The sequence below is a fragment of the Gossypium hirsutum genome, chromosome A11 (assembly GCF_007990345.1).
Source record: "Gossypium hirsutum isolate 1008001.06 chromosome A11, Gossypium_hirsutum_v2.1, whole genome shotgun sequence".
Taxonomy (NCBI): Eukaryota; Viridiplantae; Streptophyta; class Magnoliopsida; order Malvales; family Malvaceae; genus Gossypium; species Gossypium hirsutum.
Window position 1 is genome coordinate 121,909,177 of NC_053434.1, and position 19,858 is coordinate 121,929,034.

Sequence of the window (19,858 nt, forward strand, 5' to 3'; positions counted from 1 at the left end):
GGTGAAACTATAGACTTGTCCGTCAATTCATCACTTTTTACCAAAATGCCATAGCCCAGCTATGATCTTACACGGAAATCACTTGTCACTTGTAACCGAAGCTACCACTATTCATTGATAGGGTAGCCGGAGCTACCACTTCTCACTGATCAAATTACTTATTATCAAATTAGGAAAGGTCTTATGAAATTGAGTACGTCATTGCTTATTGCCACGATTCACAACTCAGTATGGTTTTCCTCATTGAAATACCATACCTACATTTCACAACTCGGTATGAGAAATGCCATACCTACATTTCACAACTCAGTATGGTTAATACCATACCTAGGTTTCACAACTCGGTATAGTTAATACCATACCTACGTTTCACAACTTAGTATGGATGATACCGTACCTACGTTTCACAACTCAGTATGGATGATACCGTACCTACGTTTCACAACTCAGTATGGATGATACCGTACCTACGTTTCACAACTCAGTATGGATGATACCGTACCTACGTTTCACAACTCAGTATGGATGATACCGTACCTCTGTTTCACAACTCAGTATGGTTAATACCATACTTACGTTTCACAACTCAGTATGGTTAATACCATACCTACGTTTCACACTTTGCCATGGACCAACCATGGTCTTTTCCGTCAATTCATCTTGTCACTGAACTGAAGTGCTCAATTTGATCATTTATTCAATTTTCATGCTTTTACATTATTCACGATTTTATCATCAATACATATGAAATAATACATCATGAAATTCATAAAATTAACAAATGGTCACTAAAATTTAGTTATATAAACTCACAAGTTCGATTTTTGTATATAACGATAATCATAATTTCATAATAAATATTCCAAATAAAACATTATATCATTTCTAATTCAACATTTATCGATTATAATAGGGCATGTGATCAATTTATACACAAGTCATTCATATATATATGTTTTTCCTCCTCCTCTCCATCCACATCCTTAGCATAAATAACACACTTGTAAGTAACATTATCCATAATTTTCACTATTTACTTATGTGAATATTCAAGCTATCCATCCATGTCATAGTCACTAAATTATTTTTATCTTGAGCTACAGAACTCCAAATTAAGATCCGCTAATTTTTTTTGAAACTAGACTCACGTATCTTCTTATCATAAAATTTTCATAATTTTTTGTTTAACCAATAAGTACAGTTTATTCTTTAAAGTCACCCCCTGTTCTGCTGTCTGACAGTTCCGACCCTTGTTCACTAAAAATTAATTATCTCCTCCTACAAGATTCGGATGATGTCCTTGTTTATTTCTATTGAAAATAGACTAATTCAGAATTCTAAACATATAAATTTAAGCCCTAATTATTTTTATCCAATTTTTTGATGATTTTACAATGTCAGAAAAGGAGAACCCGAAATCATACTGACATTGTCTCAAAAAATTTATTATATCTCATGATTTACAATTCAATTGCTTACATCATTTCTTCTATAAGAAACTAGACTCTATAAGCTTTATTTTAATATTTTATTCATCCTCTAATTCGATTTCTATAATTTTTGGTGATTTTTCAAAGTTAGACTACTGTTGCTGTCCAAAACTGTTTTAGTGCAAAATGTTGATTTCCATTGTGCCCCAAATTTCATAGTTCATACAATTCAATCCTTGCTCAATTAACCCCTCAATTGAGCTAAATTTTATCATTTAATACTTTATTTTATCATTTTAAACTACTTCATAACCCTTGAAAACCAAAACTTTAGCACTAGACCTTAATTCCAAACTCTTTCACAATTAGGTCCTAAAACTAATTTCCATCAAATTTACTTGATAAAATCATCATATATCAAAATTAAAGCTTCAATTATATGTTTATTCATCATATTCTTCCAACACTCATCCATATAAACTTAAAAAATTAGCCATGGACTCAAAAACTAATGACATAGTAAGTTGGACCAAATTGTAACAGTCCAAAATCTTAGAAATTTCAAGGAGAAAGCAAGAATTAAACTTACATGAAGCTAGAGTATGAAAACCAGCTTGAACTCTCTTCCATGGCTATTTTTCAGCTGATGAAAATAAAGAAAAATGAAGAGAATTCTAGATATTCCAATTTAGTCCCATTTTTATTTAGCTAATTTTGGCAATTTTCCAATTTTGCCCTTCTTTCACCCGTTTCCTGATTTTTCTCAACTATTGCCGCCCAAAATATCTCCTTTGGGCTTATTTTCACTTTAGGTCCTTCCTCATTTGACAATTGGGCTATTTAATTCTTTTAGCAACTTTTACACCTTTTTTAATTTAGTCTTTTTTATTTAATTAACCACGCATACGTCAAAATTTTCTGACGAAATTTTAATACTACCTCACTAAGACTCCATAAATATTTCTAAAAATATTTATGGCTCGGTTTATGAATTCGAGGTCTCGATACCTCATTCTCGACCCAATTTACCCAATTAATTCTTTTAAATCACCAAATTCACTAATTCAAAAATACTTCTATATTCACATTTGACTCATAGGCATTAATTTATTAAATTTTCAACTCACTCGTTAGATTTAGTGATCTAAAATCTCTATTCCCGACACCACTGAAAATTAAGCTGTTACAACGTATTATATTTTTAAAAAATATTTATTTAATTTTATTTTAATGTTAATATTTTTTATTGAAAATTTTTACATAGTCATCTTAATATTGTTTTAATATTTATATTAGAGTAGAATTATATATTTAGTATAGGGTTGTTTTTTTAATGTGTTACAAATTATATAATATAAAGTGTTACAAATTATATAATAAAACGGGTCGTGTAACAGCCCGATTTTCAGTGGTGTCGTAAATAGTAGTTTGAGGCCACCAAATTCGGCAAGTAAGCTCGTAAATTTTATTATTTAATTTTTACGAGTCAAATATTGTTTTAAAAAAGAATTTTGAATAAGTAATTTATGTTTTATAATGAATTATTAGGTTCGAGTGGTAAAATCTTAGGTCAAGTGGTTTTAGAAAATAATGTATCGAGACTTTGTTTTTATAAACCGAAACGTAAATATTTTTATATATATTTACGAAGTGTCAATAAGGTGGTTTAAAGTTTCGTTAAGAAATTTTAACGTTTCGATGCTTAATTGATTAAAGAGGACCAAATTGAAAAAAAAAGTCCATTCCCGAGACTCCCTTCTGGTAAATCGGATTCGTAAATATTTTTAATAAATATTGACAAAGTTGCGAGTTTAATCAAGTTTTAGTTAGGTAAATTAGGTTAAAATAAGAGAAATTAGGAAAAAGAACTAAATTGCAATAGAGTAAAAGTTTGATTATAAATTATAGAAAAACTAAATGGGCTAAAGAGGAAATTATGCCTTTTTATAAAGGTGTGGCGGTTTATAAGAGAAATATCGAAGATATTTCTAATTAAAATATATATTATATTATATTAACTTAATAAATAAGTAATTATATTATATTGTTATATAAACAAATAAAAGAAAGGAAACAAAAGGAAAATTGAAATGAAAACAGAGAAGAAACAGGGGAGAAAGAAAGAAAGAAAAAAAAGAAAAAAGTTAATTTGGGGTTGAAGGTTCAAAGTTAATTTGGTAAGTCAATTTAATTCTTTTTCTTGTAATTTTTGGGTTTTTAGAAACTTAGAACAATATACTATTGAATTTATGTTAAAAATTTGAAAGTTTGTGGATTTTTGGATATAGTTTATGTTGAATTAATTAATGAATTTGGGGTTAAATTGATAGAATTTCAAGTTAGAATTGGGAGTTAGAATTGAGAAAAGGATTTAATTGTAAAATAAGTTATAACTTTTGTTTAACAGGGAATAAATTGAGAGAATTTTGAAATTAGGGTTTTATGGAGAAAGGAAATAAGGATGTTATAAAATTGGTAATTAATAAAACAGTTTTGAAATTAGTAAAACAGTTTTGAACAGCAGCAGTAGGTCAACTTTGAAAAATAACCAAAAAATTTGAAAATCGAATTAGAGGATGAATAAAATATAAAATTAAAAATTATTGAGTCTAGTTTTTCATAGAAGAATCGGTATAAGAAATGGAATTTTAAATTATGAGTTATAATAAGTTTTGTTAGACAAGGTCAAAATGATTTCGGAATCCCCTGTTCTGACTTTGGAAAATCATCAACAAATTGTAAAAAAATAATTAGGGGCTTAAATTTATATTTTCAAATCCTTAATGAGTCTATTTTCAATAGAAATAAATGGAAACATCATCCAAATTTCATACTAAGAGATAAATAATTTTTAATAAGAAAAGGTCGAAGCTGTTAAACAGCAAAATAGGGTAAGTTTGAAGATTTTACTGTACTTATTGGCTAAACCATAAATTCTGAAAATTTTATGGTAGAAATATATTTGAGTCTAGTTTCAAAAACATCAAGCGGATCTTAATTTGAAATTCTGTAACTCAATATATAAATAATTTAGTGACAATGACTCAGGTAGACAGAAGAACATATAAGTAAATAGTGGAACTATATATATACATTGAGGATGTGGAATGAAGAGGAATAGTAGAAAAATATATGAACATTTAGCTAACGTGGGTTACATTAAAAATGGATAATTTTCAAGTTTTACGCTCAAGGATTAAATTTAATAAAAGTAAAACTTTAGCGGTAATTTTGTAAAAATGTAAAAAATGAACAAATTACATGAAATGAATCATTTTATTGTCTAAATTAATATATTGAAAGAAATTATCAATATCAAGTGGGTTTAGAGCTTTAATTTTGTTGTATAATGATATTATAAAGTGATTTTGTTAAATATTGATGTTAGGATCAAATTGTGAAAATTATGAAAATTATGGATTTATGTGAAAATAGGGAGTTGAATTTAGTTTAAAGTGAAATTTGCATAAAAATAAATAATTAAATGTGAAAAATAAAAGTTAGTCTCGGTTTAGGGACTAATTGGAATTTAGACAAATGTTGAGTAAAAAGTTGAAATATTTAATATGAGATTGAATTGTATTGTATTGATAATTAATTCCGTAGCTAACGTCGTACTGAAATTCTTGACTAAAAAGGGAAGAATAAAATCGACATCGAATAGCTCGGAATTTCTGATTTGTATTTCTATAATCCGAATCTAATTATTAATTGTTGTATTTTGATTAAATGTTATGATAAGTGATTAAGGTGAGAATTATTGTGTTTTATAATTGAAATGGATTGATTTGGCATGTGATGAATTTATATTGGTTGAATTAAATTGGAATATATATATTATGGATATATATGTGTAAATGTGATATTGTGCAAATGTGATAATTGGATTACTTTTGATGTGTATGAAATTCAGCTTTAATACCCAAGTAGACGGAATTTAGAACTATTAGGATATAGTGGCATGCCATTAAGGAACCCTAGCGCGCTCTCTGATTATTAGCATGTTAGTGCTCTTTGATTAGCACAGCACATCTGTGCTCTCTGTTTAATAGTGCATAATAATGCACCTCTGTGTTTGTTCCGTATATCTGGCTTTAAGATAATTTATTTCATACAAATAAGAAATTTTCTTAACAGAATAAGACCTATAAGGAAAACAAGGTAATGAAATAGATGTTGGAGAAGTAAAGGGTCTTATGAGCTAATTATCGGGCATAATGAAGGATATTCTCTCTTTAGATTATATGGTCGAGGCATAACTTATGAGTTTTAAGCAAGTTGAACCTGGCTCGGATACCAAATAATGGTGAACAAAATCTAATTCCTGCTATATGTATGTTACAACCCTCTGAAAAAACATCATATGACAAAGATTTTCCACCCCTTAATGAATACATTGAGAAAAATTGCACCCATGCACCAAAAATTCCTTCAAAAATCCAAACAGACATTTCTGGTACACCTGCAAAGATAAGTGCTGCAGAAGCCACTCTCAATTGGCAGACTGAAAATGCCTTAGCTCAAAATCATGCTCTAAAGAAGATTGATTCAAAGATTTCAGCAGTTGAAGCTAATGTAGATGACAATACAAAGATGGTGAATGTAACACCCTTAACCCGTACCCGTCGCCGGAGGGTTAAGGAATAATACCAAACAAGCACGAAATTTCATTTAACTTTATTCCGATAATTCCCGTTGGCATACTTATAGAACCGAATTCCAACTTGTATTTATTTTATTTTATTTTATTTTATATATACCATATACAAAAGAGTCATCTCAAGTTAATAAGTACATTGATTCATTCTTAAGTTTAATTCACATCAAAACATGGAAAACATTAATCGAATATCAACCACACATTCACATTAATTATGTGGAACACATATAGTAACTTAACAAGCCATTTTCGCATGGCTATACATATATACATCATCAAAAAGATACTTATTTAACAACAAAAAGTCAAACCTATACATGCCATTATTAAAGTTCAGCTACTAGAGTACCGAATGGGTTAAGATAGTGTGGATGACTTCAACTTTGGAATTCCCGAGACCGAAGCTAACAAGCGAGATCTATAAAACAGAGAATTAAGGGCAACAGAGTAAGCATTTCTATGCTTAGTAAGCTTTAAGCAAATACAAACAATTAAAACTTGTCATTTAAACGAGCATTTAGTATCACAAAAATAATATTCTAATTAGTTATCACTTGGCCGAGTATATGTGTATAAATCCATGAATACACAAAGAAATTTCAGCATGTACTTTACTTTACTTCATAGCTCATATAATTTCTTTTTTTAAGTCACAGACTTTCATATAATGTCAGACATTGACCGAATAAATCATGCTCTTAGTCGTAGATATAGTAATCATTCACACGCATATATTGTTCATTGATACTAATAAATCACCTTAAAAATCAATTCACATGTGAGTACATGATGCATACCTGGCTATCATGAGATATCATACATAATCACTTGTAGTTTAACTCGAACCTTCAAATTCATAATTTTACTTAAATCACCGGCGTTAAGCCTGCTAGGTTTAAAACCTGAGTCCAGTCACTAGCACAAAGCCTTCGGGACTTTAAGCCCAGATATATTCCCAGCACGTAGCCTACGGACCTTAAGTCCGGATATAATTCCTGCATATAGCCTGCGAACTTTAAGTCCAGATATAATTCTCGCATATAGCCTACGGATTTTAAGTCCGGATATAATTCCCGCATATAGCCTGCGGACTTTTAGTCCGGATATAATTCTCAAATATCATGCATGTTTAATTGTATAATAATACCTCATCCAACATATCACATTAGTAGTCATTTCCACATTCAGAATTAAGCTCTATATGAACACTATCATTTACATTACAGTTCAAACATCATAGATAAATCTCACATGTCCATTTCACCATTCAAACTTACCCTATAGTGACCATTCATTTATAATACATATAAATAGGTTATTTATCATACTACTTAATTCAAGTAAAACCAAAAGATCCCAATCCATCCAATTTACATGTATCAAGGCATCATCTAGTATATACTAAAGGTGACTACTCAAAACTTACCTCGGATATACTTGAACGGTTGCGAAATGGCTACTCGATTACTTTCTCTTTTCCCTTATCCGAAATTGTCCCCCTACACTCTTGAGCTTTAATTCAACAAATTTTAAACTAGTCATTATTTGACTATTCAAGTATTACTTTCAGAATATAATACATATATATTCGACTTTCACATATACAGATTATAGTAAGCTTATAAGAAATCAATAAGCAATTCATTAGCAATTTTTTTTTATCAATGTTTACAAAATAATCACAATTTCACTATAAGCTGGCTTCCTGAACAACAGTCACTAAATTATTTATAACTGGAGCTACGAAACTTCAAATCAATTGCCGTAAATTTTATTTGAAAGTATACTCATTTATATTTTATCCATAAAATTTTCGTAATTTTTAGTTTAGCCAATCAATACCAGATTTTTCCTAAATTTTCCCTTGTTTCACTGTTTGACTAATCTAACCACTCTTTACTACAAAATAAATTTATCATTGTACAGAATTCAAAACGTGTTCTTGTTTATTTCATTTGAAACTAGACTCAGTAAGGAGTCTAAGAATATAAATTTTATCATATGATCATTTTTATACATTTTATAATGATTTTATAAAAATAGAACAGGGGATCTAGAAGTCATTTTGACTCTGTCCCACATTACTTCAAATATCTCATTATTGGAAATTCTTTTGCTTTTACAGTTTCTTTTATAAGAAACTAGACTCATCAAGCTTTAATTACATAATTTATTCAGCTTCTAACTCAACTTCCACAATTTATGGTGATTTTCTAAAATCACGTTACTGCTGCTGTCCCAAGCAGATTATTACCAATTCACTCTTTCACACATTCTTTGCATACATATTATTTAAACATCTATATCACCAATCAATTTCATCATATATATCTATAATTTCACTTAAGCATAATATCAATACAACATATTGTGCTCAAATCATTATTCAAGTTCAAATTCGGCTAACACACATATAAACACTAGCAACTAAATATTAACATTTGCATTTCACCATAATAACTAATTTAGTAAACCTTAATTTAACATATAATTGTTCATAACACATTTAAAGCATCCACTCCATTCCATCAATTCAAAACACATACATTACTCAATATTAACCTAGCTCATATTCGGCCATAGTACACAACATGTTAGCCGATTTTTCCCCTTTAGCAACTAATGCACATATATGCTCATTTGTTAGACTCTACTGCGCCTATCTACAAATTTTTCATCCAAAATAACATGAAACAACAACCATTTCCTTGAACACATTCCTTAGCCGAATACCCAAGTTACCAACAAATTCAAAATTTTGACATGGCTAACTAAGGGACTTAGTAACTAGCTTAATATATGCAACAATTTCAAAAACTATCATGAATTACATACCTTATTTCAAGCTCAAAGTGACCAAATGCTATTTCCTCCTTTTCTTTCTCTACCATTCGGCTCCTAAGGAAGAAGATGATACAAGTCTTTTTGTTTATCCTTTGTTTTCTAATATCTTTTTAATTTACTCATTTTTTTATTCCATAAATTAAGCCATTTCCATTTTATAATATTATTTCATAATAAATATTGCTTATCATCATTATCATGGCCGGCCACTACTACTAAAGTGGGGAATTTGGCATGCAAACCCACTAATATACATCATTAATTAATTGGCCACTACTAAATTAGCCTATAATATTTTCAAAATTTTTCAAATAAGTCCTTTTTAAATAATTTCACTCACAAATAGCAATATTAAAGCATGAAATTTTCATACATACACCTTCACATATAATAAGCACAGAATATAGCATTTAATTATTATTTTGACTCGGTTTTATGGTCCCGAAATCACTTTTCGATTAGGGTCATATTAGGGCTGTCACAGTGAATGATCATATCAATGTTACAAAAGAGATTAAATGATGTGGCAAAAGAATGAGCAGCACCGGGCCAAGATTTCTTTTATCATCTGGCATAAAGAGAAAAAGAAATTCAAAATCTCAAGGAACAGATCAAGGCACTCCAGAAAATTGGGAAAATTCTAGCACCATCCCCAATATCAGAAACAATTGAATTATTTCCTTTGATCAGACAAAGGAACACCCTTCTAGTAGAAGGAGTTCATATCTCCTTTCTTAAATTTTCACAAAGAACTAAACCAAGCACTTATGAAGTGTTTTTGGAAATTAAAAAACAAGAAGCAAAAAAAAAAAGAGTAAAATGAAGCTGGAAAAACTGAGGCAGCAAAAAAGGAAGAAGCTCATCAAGAAGAAATTAAACTTGGCAAAAAACCAATTGTGGACAAGTCACCTCCAAGATCGCCTCCTCCAAAGCAAGCTTCAAAATCCCTGATGATTCAACAAGATCAAAATCTTTTAACAAAAATTTTTAAAGATTATAATGAAGCCATGATTCTAAAAATCTCAGCTTTACAACTTCAATATCAACAATTAGATTCTGATACAGATTATTCAGATTCCAATTCATCATCAGAACCAGTATCAGAAAATCAATCAGAAGAAGAGAATCTTTCAAAGGTATTACAAACTCATCCAAAGGTAGAACAATCAGATGATGAAGAGATGCAAGAAGTACCAGACTCATCTTCTTCACAACAACGTTTTACACAAAAACCCTCTATTGGAAGAATCATTTTTACTCTTGATGATATTCCACAAGGAAAATGGCCAGATAGGATTCAAAAGTTCCATTCTTGGCTTGAAACTCGCAAGCTCACTGAAGATAGCAATTACAACATTCTCATGGAGTTTGTTTCCAGATTTATGAGTATGGTGCGAGATTGGTGGAATTTAATTAGTCAACATGATCAAATGCAATTCTTGGTTCTTCAGGATCTTGCTCAGCCAATATGAATTATCCATCATCACTTTGTGGGCAATTGAGATGATATTTTTACTCAAGAGAAGGGAATTCCACAAGAGAAAATGCTATTCATATGACAGGAGAGATCTAGCAAGGCACTTCAAAATAATGACTAAATTATTTTTGTGCCTTAAGTCTCAATTCAAATTTGAAGCCAGTAATTTTCTCATCCATTCCAGATCCTTTACAAGTTGAGTTAATCAGGCTCTCCAAAGGCAAAATAAAGATATTCTCTAATTAACAATTGGAGAAATTCAGCAAGAAGTCTTTATTGCCTTAGAAGACATTTGTAACAGAAGAAAGATATTCAAGGATTATCTCCATTGTGATAAAAGAATTGATTGAGCATGTGATGAATCCCACTTGAAGTATAAGTGCCCAAGAGATAAGATATGTGGCTGTCGTTCAAAGAAAAAGAGACATTTCAAAAAAGATTATTTTCCAAAGAACACAAAATGGAAAAGAAGAAAGAAGCCTCAATGGAGATATCTCATGAAAAAACGGAGATCAACAATAAAGTCTAACTGATGCTACATCTGCAATAAAAAAGGACACTTCTCAAAAAATTGTCCAAAGAACAAAAAAGGAGCAAAAAAGATTGCACAGATGGTTCAACAAACAAGAATCAAAATCCAAAAGGAAGATGATATAGAATCTGTCTATTCTATTGAAGATGCCTGTTTGAATGACCGAGAAGAATGGTCTGTGTTTTTGTCATAGCACACCTGCTACAAGTTCTTCTTTGTTGAATCCCATCCAATATCTTCACCATTATATCACTTCCATTACATCAAAAAAAAATACAACATTATGTATAATTATTTAAGAATCTAACATTCTATTTCATTGCAAAAATTTGACCCACCATATTAAAAAATTTATTAATTTATTAATGTATTTTTAATATAATTAGTAATTATTATTGTTATTTTAATTTTTTATTTAATTCATTATTAGTAAAATTTTTAAACATGTTTTGGAAACATATGTTAAAAATTAGTTTAAAAATAAATATTATAAAATTAATGATTTTGCATAATTAAAAATTTTGAAATTTTATTATTAGGGGATAAGATAAGCTTGGTTGTGTCACGTGAGACGTGGGCATATTGAAAACCTAAAAAATATATTTTATAAAAATATAAAAATTAATTAGTCGTACACGTGGCGCCCGTTTGATAAATATAACGTCAATGATTACTTGGCGGGAACATAAGTAGCTTCTCTGACGGGACCTGGAGCCTATGGATAAACGGCATGTGAGAATTAAATAGTAATTTGTTTATTACGTGGGACGCGTGTGTATATTCATCGATGGTCCACACGCCTTTACCTACTGTTGGTGGGCTCCTCGTCAAATCTTTTTTGCCGACACTGATTAACGTTTAATTAAACTCAGTAATTACATGATATTTTAAAAGAAATTAAAATACTGAATATTTTAAATTATAAATATAATTATACAAATGATTATATATTTATTTTTTTAAAACATTTACCATAAGCATGTAAAGTTTGCTAAATATTATTTTAAATTTTTTTTATGTAATAAAAGGTCAACATAAATTATGTTCTATTTTTATCAAATAAATTCATTTACATTTTAACATATATGAGATTAAAAATATAACAATTTATGTTTTAAAAAAGAAAAGTAAAATGATTTAGTGTAACTTTTTTTATTTATCATCAAATAATTATATTTAATGAAAGGTTTTTAATCAAATTTAATTTTTTATTATGAATTTGTTAAATATTAATAACAATAAAAATTAATTTTTAAATATTTACATCCAAATAACTAATCAGAACTAAAATTATAAATCACAATTATATTGATAATTAAAATATATTTAAAATTAAATTAAATTAAATCTGAAAATCTAACCATGAGGAGATTCTTTTCATAGCCATAATTAGTAGAATAACTAATTCTCATTGGTTAAATTTCATCAACCACTTAATTAACAATATATTTAATATTTTTTTATCGATTAAGCTTTAATTCAGTTAATATTATTATTGTTGTAACATGTAAAAACATATAATCATTTTTTTATTATTGAATTATTGTCAGTAGCTATGGAACAAGCTATTTTAGTATTATAAATATATATAAATTGTGTTGATGAAATTGTTTTAACAAAATAATAATTTGAAAAATAATAAGAAATAAATAAATAGTAACAATCACAACTACTACATGATATATATTGGAGGTGCTCATGGTCAGGTCGAGTCGAGCCAGACCTAAGCATGATATTAATATACTTTATGCTTATCTAAGTCCCACCCGAAAAATAGGCTTAAAATTTTGCCCAAACCTGTCTATATTTGCAAAAGATTAATCAAAACTCATTTTAGGCTTGTCCATATTATATTTTTAAAAAATATTTATATTATATTATTTTAATGTTAATATTTTTTTATTGAAATTTTTTACATAGTAATCTTAACATTATTTTAATATTTACATTAGAATAGTATTATATATTTAGTATAGGGTTATTTTTTTAATGTGTTACAGATTATATAATATAAAGTATTACAAACTTAAAAACGGGTTAAGCTTGACTCAAGTCTTGAATATTCAAACCCGAACCTAACTCATATTTTAAACAGGCCTAATTTTTTCACCCGAACTCGTTTTTTGGACTTACAATTTTTGCTCAAAACTTCTCAAATTTCAGGCGGGCCTGGGTGAGTTTCCCGACCCATTAACATATCTAATATATACTAAGGATTATAAAATATAATATCCTTGATTTTTTTTAGTAAATAAAACTTTTTATATTAGTATATAATTTAATAATAATAATTGTTGTGTCTTGTTGATTTTTTTAATACTTTTTACATGATTTATTTTTGTGTATATAAATTAATATATAATATAATTCTCTAATTTTTTTTTGCTTGACGTAAACTACCAAAACGAATCATGTATTGTTGTGTACTTTAGATCTTACTTTCTTTTTTTCAACTATGCCTCCTTTTTCGACATAAAATCAAAGGTTGGTATATTATTGCCAAATATATTTGGATTATTTGATGCATAGTATATAAAATAAAATATTATTAATAAATTGGAAAAAAATTATGTTAATAAAAATGAATTTAATTTTGAATTCTTTTATATTCTTTATTCGATTTTTTATTAGTGGATATAATTAGTATGTCAAATATATCGCTTAATAATGGGTCGAACTACTTATTGAATCTTAAAAGTTCGTTTGATATTTGAGAATATTTGAAAAATAATATCAGGCCTAAAAATGAGATTAAATAAAAAAATTTACTTAAAATAAAAGTCGACTCTAATATTCAATGCGTGAACCTGTTATGTAATATTAATTTTTATCATATGAAAAATTGAATATATTGTACTATAATGTAAAAAATAATAAAAATATGTTGAGTGGTTTATAATTTTGAAATTTAATTAAAAGTCAACTTTGCATTTACTCAATTAGAAACGACTAAAAAATTTTTTTTTTTACAAAGTAAACTATATTTATTATGAGAGTATTTTTATCTTTTTATATCATTATATAAAGTAACTAAATACTTAAAATTGATTAAATATTTAAACAATTTAATTATTTTTATTTAAAATTTTAATAAATATATTAATTACATAATTTTACCCATATCATCGTTTATAAGTACTAAATATTAAATAAAAAATACTTTTTAAATAAATTTAAAAATATGAATACACTTAAACAAGTTTGGATTAACTATTTAAGTATTCAGACAAATTTGGATAATTTTTAAAACTTATATATCGAGTCAAGTTGAACTTGAATAACTATATAAACTAGTAATTTGATACATTAGGTTAGGTATGAAGCAACATTTAATCTATAAACTTAACAACTTTTTTTACATTGGTTCCCGAACTTTTTTTAATCCACATTAGTCCTAAACTTTGCAGTTTTTTTTTATTTCGGCCATAAATTTGGATCCTATTAAAATATAATGATGTGGCACTTTAAGAAAGTAACACATTATCACATGAAAAAAATTAAAATATTTATTAAAAATCTAAATATATATATATGAGAAGTTAATAATTGTTTTAAAAGAATAGATGATGTTGTGGTGCAACTTCAAAATGCTACATCATCATAGTTTAATAGAACCCAAGTTTAGGGGCTAACTTGGGAAAAACCAACAAAGATTAAGATAATATAAATAAATAAAAAGTTCAAGGAGTAAGGAAAAATTATCAAATTGAGAAACTAAATATTACTTTATCCCTTTATAAAACAAATTATTTTAAACGAACTCATGGTCGAACTAATCGGCCACAAGTTCACTAGTCCAATTAAAAAATATTAAAAGTTTTAAAAAAAATTAATTTAATCGATTCATACCAACTCTCAATCTAATCGATTTGAAACTATTTTTGAAACAAATAACTTAATTAATTTTCAGTCAGAACCGATTCAAATATCTTTACATTAAATTAACCTAACTTGACTCCACTCGACCCATAAATATTAATTCTACATTTTAAGAATAAATAAACAAAATCCCAAAGCTACTTTCTTTTTAAATGAAGTCTCACTTCCATCTTTTCTTTTGTGGGCTTATTTTACTTCACCACTTCATAAAAGCCGATTCTTTCTTCTTGAATCCTCCATATAAATTTAGTGGCCCATATATTTTCCCGAGATATTAAAAAAATAAAAATCTTCTTCTTCCTCTTTGCAGCTAAATCATATTCCGCATATTATGTTAGCCCTTCAAAGCTCCGTCAACAATGGCGAAAACGATCCAAACCACGACCAACATCACGATCACGACGATCAAGACGGTGAACGTATCAGAGACATCCATGCTTTAACCCCACCACACCCTCCCGTCGTCAACGCCCGTCGTCGTTGGGAAACCAGAAGCAGCCGTGCATCGTCATCGAGCGAAGTAGCTCCGAGTGAAAACTTCACCACCATAAGCCGAGAATTCAATGCTCTGGTCCTCGCCGGATCTTCTATAGAAAACAACGATTCCGATTCCGTACATACTTTGAATAACAATCAGTTGACCAGGATCGGTGAAGATCATGAACTGCAAGAGGAAACTAACCGTTTAGCTATAGTACCCGATAATGGTCCGTACGATCGAGAATCGGATCAGCCAAGAAGGGTAGGGTCGGGTGGGTTAGAAACAGCGACGACTGCGGCGGCGGCGAGTGGTGGTAGTAGCGGCGGACATGGGGAAGTCACGGTGCTGAGAGTGAAGAAAGAGGAGGTGGAATCGAAAATATGTGCTTGGCAAAACGCGAAGATTGCAAAGATTAATAATAGGTTCAAGAGAGAAGATGCTATAATTAATGGGTGGGAAAGTGAACAAGTACAAAAGGCTAGTTCTTGGATGAAGAAAGTAGAGGTATGTTTGGATACTGAGAATTTTTTTTTCTCATCATATTTTCTCATGAAAATTTCTTTTATCAAGGACTAATTCAAAATAAATGATAATTTTATGAGTTAGCAAAAAAAGAAAACCTTGCTAAGCTAGAAAAAAATTGTAAGGGAAAGATTAGAATAGAACTATAATTTCTTTTCAAAGTTCATATTTTTGAAGAAATTAAATAGAATTTTTTTAATTTTTAGGATGAAAATGTAATTTTAATATATATATTAATCAAACCAGTATCTTTTCATTTTAAGAGAGAAAAACAAAACTTAACAGATTCTATTTTTCAAAGTTCATATTTTTGAAGAAATTAAATAGATTTTTTTTTTCATTTTTAAGATGAAAATGTAATATAATTAGCGTGAATTAAACTTAAGTCACACTTGAAACAGTGAATACATTAATCATAGAACTAAAATCTTAAATTTAAGTTTTTAATTGATACCAATTTTAAATTTAACTAAATTAATGATTTGATGTAGTCTAAATAATTTTATTGAGGAAATTATTGAGTATTAATTGATGATTCAATTGACCAAGGTTCTTAGTTGCATGGTAGGGAATTTTCATGGTAGTTTAATAACAAAACTATCTTCATGTAATAATTATCATATGTTATTGATTTTTTTAGTCAAATTCTTAATCAAGTCCCTATGCTTTGTTTTTCTTAAATTATTAGTGGGATATCATGAATCATGATAATGGTGGTAGTGGGTTTTTTTTTCCTTTGTCCTTACTTTAGGAGATTTGCAACTTTATTAGTGGATAAATTTAAAAGAGTACATCATTTAACAATTTTCTCTCATAAAAAATAAGAATAAAAATCTATCATTAGCTTAGTTTGGATTTATCAATTCGAGTTTATTTTTATCAAATTATGAACTCTTTTTAGTTATAAGGCTCGAATTTAAGACTTTACTTAAAGAGTTATTCTTTTTATGGTACCTTAGTGGTTTTTTCTTTTTGGGTTATTTAATTATAAGTATTTTTTTTTTACCAAACAATAAAAAATTACAAAATGGTCAGCTATTTAATTTTGTCTTTTTTATCACTCAATTATCTTTTATTTTTAGGTGTTTTCACTTTTACATTAACTAGATAATGACCAAAAAAGACAAATAAGTAGTTGGATGATCATTTATAAATTTTCAAAGTTGGGTGACCAAAGTAGAAAAAAAAAATTGTTGGGTGACAACATAGTTTGATGAACATTTTCTAACATTTTATAGTCTATAAAGGAGAAAAAAAAAACCATAGTTGAGAATGTACTTTACCATTCTTTTTAGCACATAATGGGAAGCCGAGGGGTAGGGAGGGTAGTATGCAGCCTTGATGAAATGGTAAAATTCATCTTTAACCCCTCCAAAGTATTAGTTGTTCAATTTCATCTCTTTTGTTCTCCTTAATATATGAAAACTGCAAATTTAACCCCTCTCAAAAGCTAAAAATTCAATGCAACTCATTTTAATACAAAATTTTTTACTTTGGTTCCTGAATATTTTGATTTTATCTCAACTTCAGTGCACAATTCCTAGTTTCGCTCGTGCATTTAACAGGATTATACATATATTATATTAACATTGTATATACATGCATTCATTCATAGTAGTTTTACATCATTATTTTGTAATGGGATTTTGAGTAACAGTCCCAATATGCATATGTGTGTGTATATATATATATACACAAATGTGAATCGGATTTATTTTCTCTATATATTTGTATAAGTAGAGGAAGCTAGAGGAGAAAAGAGCAAAAGCCCTAGAAAAGATGCAAAACGACGTCGCAAAAGCACACAGAAAAGCAGAAGAAAGAAGGGCATCAGCTGAGTCCAAGAGAGGGACCAAAGTTGCAAAAATCCTTGAAATTGCCAATTTAATGAGAGCTGTTGGGAGACCACCTGCTAAACGGTCCTTCTTTTAAAAAAAAAAAAACACTTTAATCTTCCCTTCATATAATTCCCATTATATATGCATACATATATACACATACACATACATATATATATGAATGCATGTGAGTACCTTCATCTTTTCAATTGTAGGGTACCCCTTTTATGTAAGAGGGCATGCAATCGAGAGTTGCACCAAATGAAAACTATATTTATGTATACATGCATGTATGTATGTATGTATGTATGGGTTCATGTTTGAGTGTTTTGAAGTGTGATGGGATAATATTTGAGGATTTGTTAATGGTGATATATGGGGATGGAACCCTTTTTTTTAATGTTGTACAGTTGAAAATATATTAATTATCAGCCTTTTTATTTGGTTTGGTGCTTTAATTAGTGTCAATTATTGTAGTTTTTTTAAAGCTTAATTATGAAAAATTAAATATTAATCACTTTTTGGCTTCATTTGCTGTTGATTCAGATTTGAATGTTGTTGAATGTTGCTTTTCTTCTTTCCCCCACTTTTTATTAGTACTTTTTTTACTTTTTTTTTTGTCTATTTTTACATCAAAAACTTTTAAATCGAAAGAAAAAATATAATTAAACACTAAAATTTATATACCAAAATTTAACACTAAAATTTATGCTAATCTTTTGTTTTAAACAATATTATAATAAAAAAATTTATACACTTGATTGTTTAGTATTTATACATATATGTAGACCATGAAGGGCTAATAATAAGAATGTAACAGTAATATATCTGATATCATATTTTTTTGTGTTATTTCTTAAATTTTTATCAGTATTAGTGTTTCTGTCTATTTTCTTTTCAGGAAGTTAATTTCATTATTTATATGATATGATTCTTAGATGTGATGTCTTAGGTAAACTTTCATATATGTCAAAAAGTACCTTAATTTAACACGTGTTCCTTAAGTGTGGGTTCACTTACATGATGATGCGAACTTATTATATGCGAACTCATGTAAGTGAACTATGCCACGTGCAAACTTGTATAAACGAATTGTACAGGGTGGCACTACTAAAGTAAAGAGGATCAAGTCAGTTTTAGTTGAGTAGCTGGGTAGTAGATCAATAATGGCATACACTATAACTCAGGGGTGAAACCAAAAAATTATATTAGGGGACTAAAATTAAATTTTAAAATTTTAAAAAAAGTTAAAGTTCAATTTATAATAATATTTGCTTCTTTTTTTATAATTTTTAAAATAATTAAATTAAAATTTAATATTTTTGAAAGGTAAAATATAATTTTATTATTAAATTAATTTATAATTTAAAAATTCAAAAGGACTAAAATAATATTTTGTCATTTAGTAGGGAGGCCCCTACTACCTCCCAAACGTTGTCCCTACAAAGGATGGATAGATATTATGTACACGAATACTAAATGACCACATTTATTTTGCTCTTTTTTTTTGTTAATGTTAAGAATTATGTGAAATAGAATTGAAATAAAACTAAAAAATATAAAGCCAAGATTAAAAATTTTGTATTAAAAATGGCTTAATTTGAATTTTTAATTTTTAAAAGGATCAAAAGTATAAAATTTTTATATAAAAAATATAAAGAATTAAATTAAATTATTTATTTTAGAGTAACGCTAACAATAGAATTATACCATTCAACCAATAGGACCAAAATCATTATCTACCCATAATTACTCCTGTAAATATCAATGACTTAATATAACTCGAGAAAAAATATTATTTAAATATAAAATCTCTTAACATTTATATAAATAAGAATACTACAACATATATACATGAATTATCAAATTTTATTCCTTGGTATTATTTATAAAATAAATACTTAAAAAATGGAAGATAATTGTTGATTGAGTCTTAGTTTGATTGTTAATGTAGGAAGATGTTGGTTCGAGTGCGCTGAAATGTATTTTCCTTCTATTTATAACGTGGGGAGAGGTTATGTATAATTCTAAGTATTGTGACAAAAAAATAGATATGATTGGAAATGTTTGTAAAAATGGGTATTAATCGTTGTAACTTAAATTATTGATTGGATGGAAAAGAAGTGACTAAAAAAGAAAGATGTGATTTTTGTTTTATTGTTTTTTCCCCAAGTCTAATATAAGGCCAAGTTCTA

The 19,858-nt window shown here is 28.1% G+C and overlaps 1 protein-coding gene across 1 annotated transcript; it reads left to right on the top strand.

Moving 5' to 3' along the window:
- Positions 1-14,996: 14,996 nt before the first annotated feature.
- Positions 14,997-18,121, top strand: LOC107924826 (remorin 4.2). The gene is made up of 2 exons (XM_016855434.2): positions 14,997-15,807; positions 17,566-18,121. The coding sequence occupies exons 1-2, from the start codon at positions 15,154-15,156 to the stop codon at positions 17,755-17,757; spliced, it is 846 nt and encodes a 281-aa protein (XP_016710923.1). The 5' UTR covers positions 14,997-15,153; the 3' UTR covers positions 17,758-18,121.
- Positions 18,122-19,858: the final 1,737 nt, after the last annotated feature.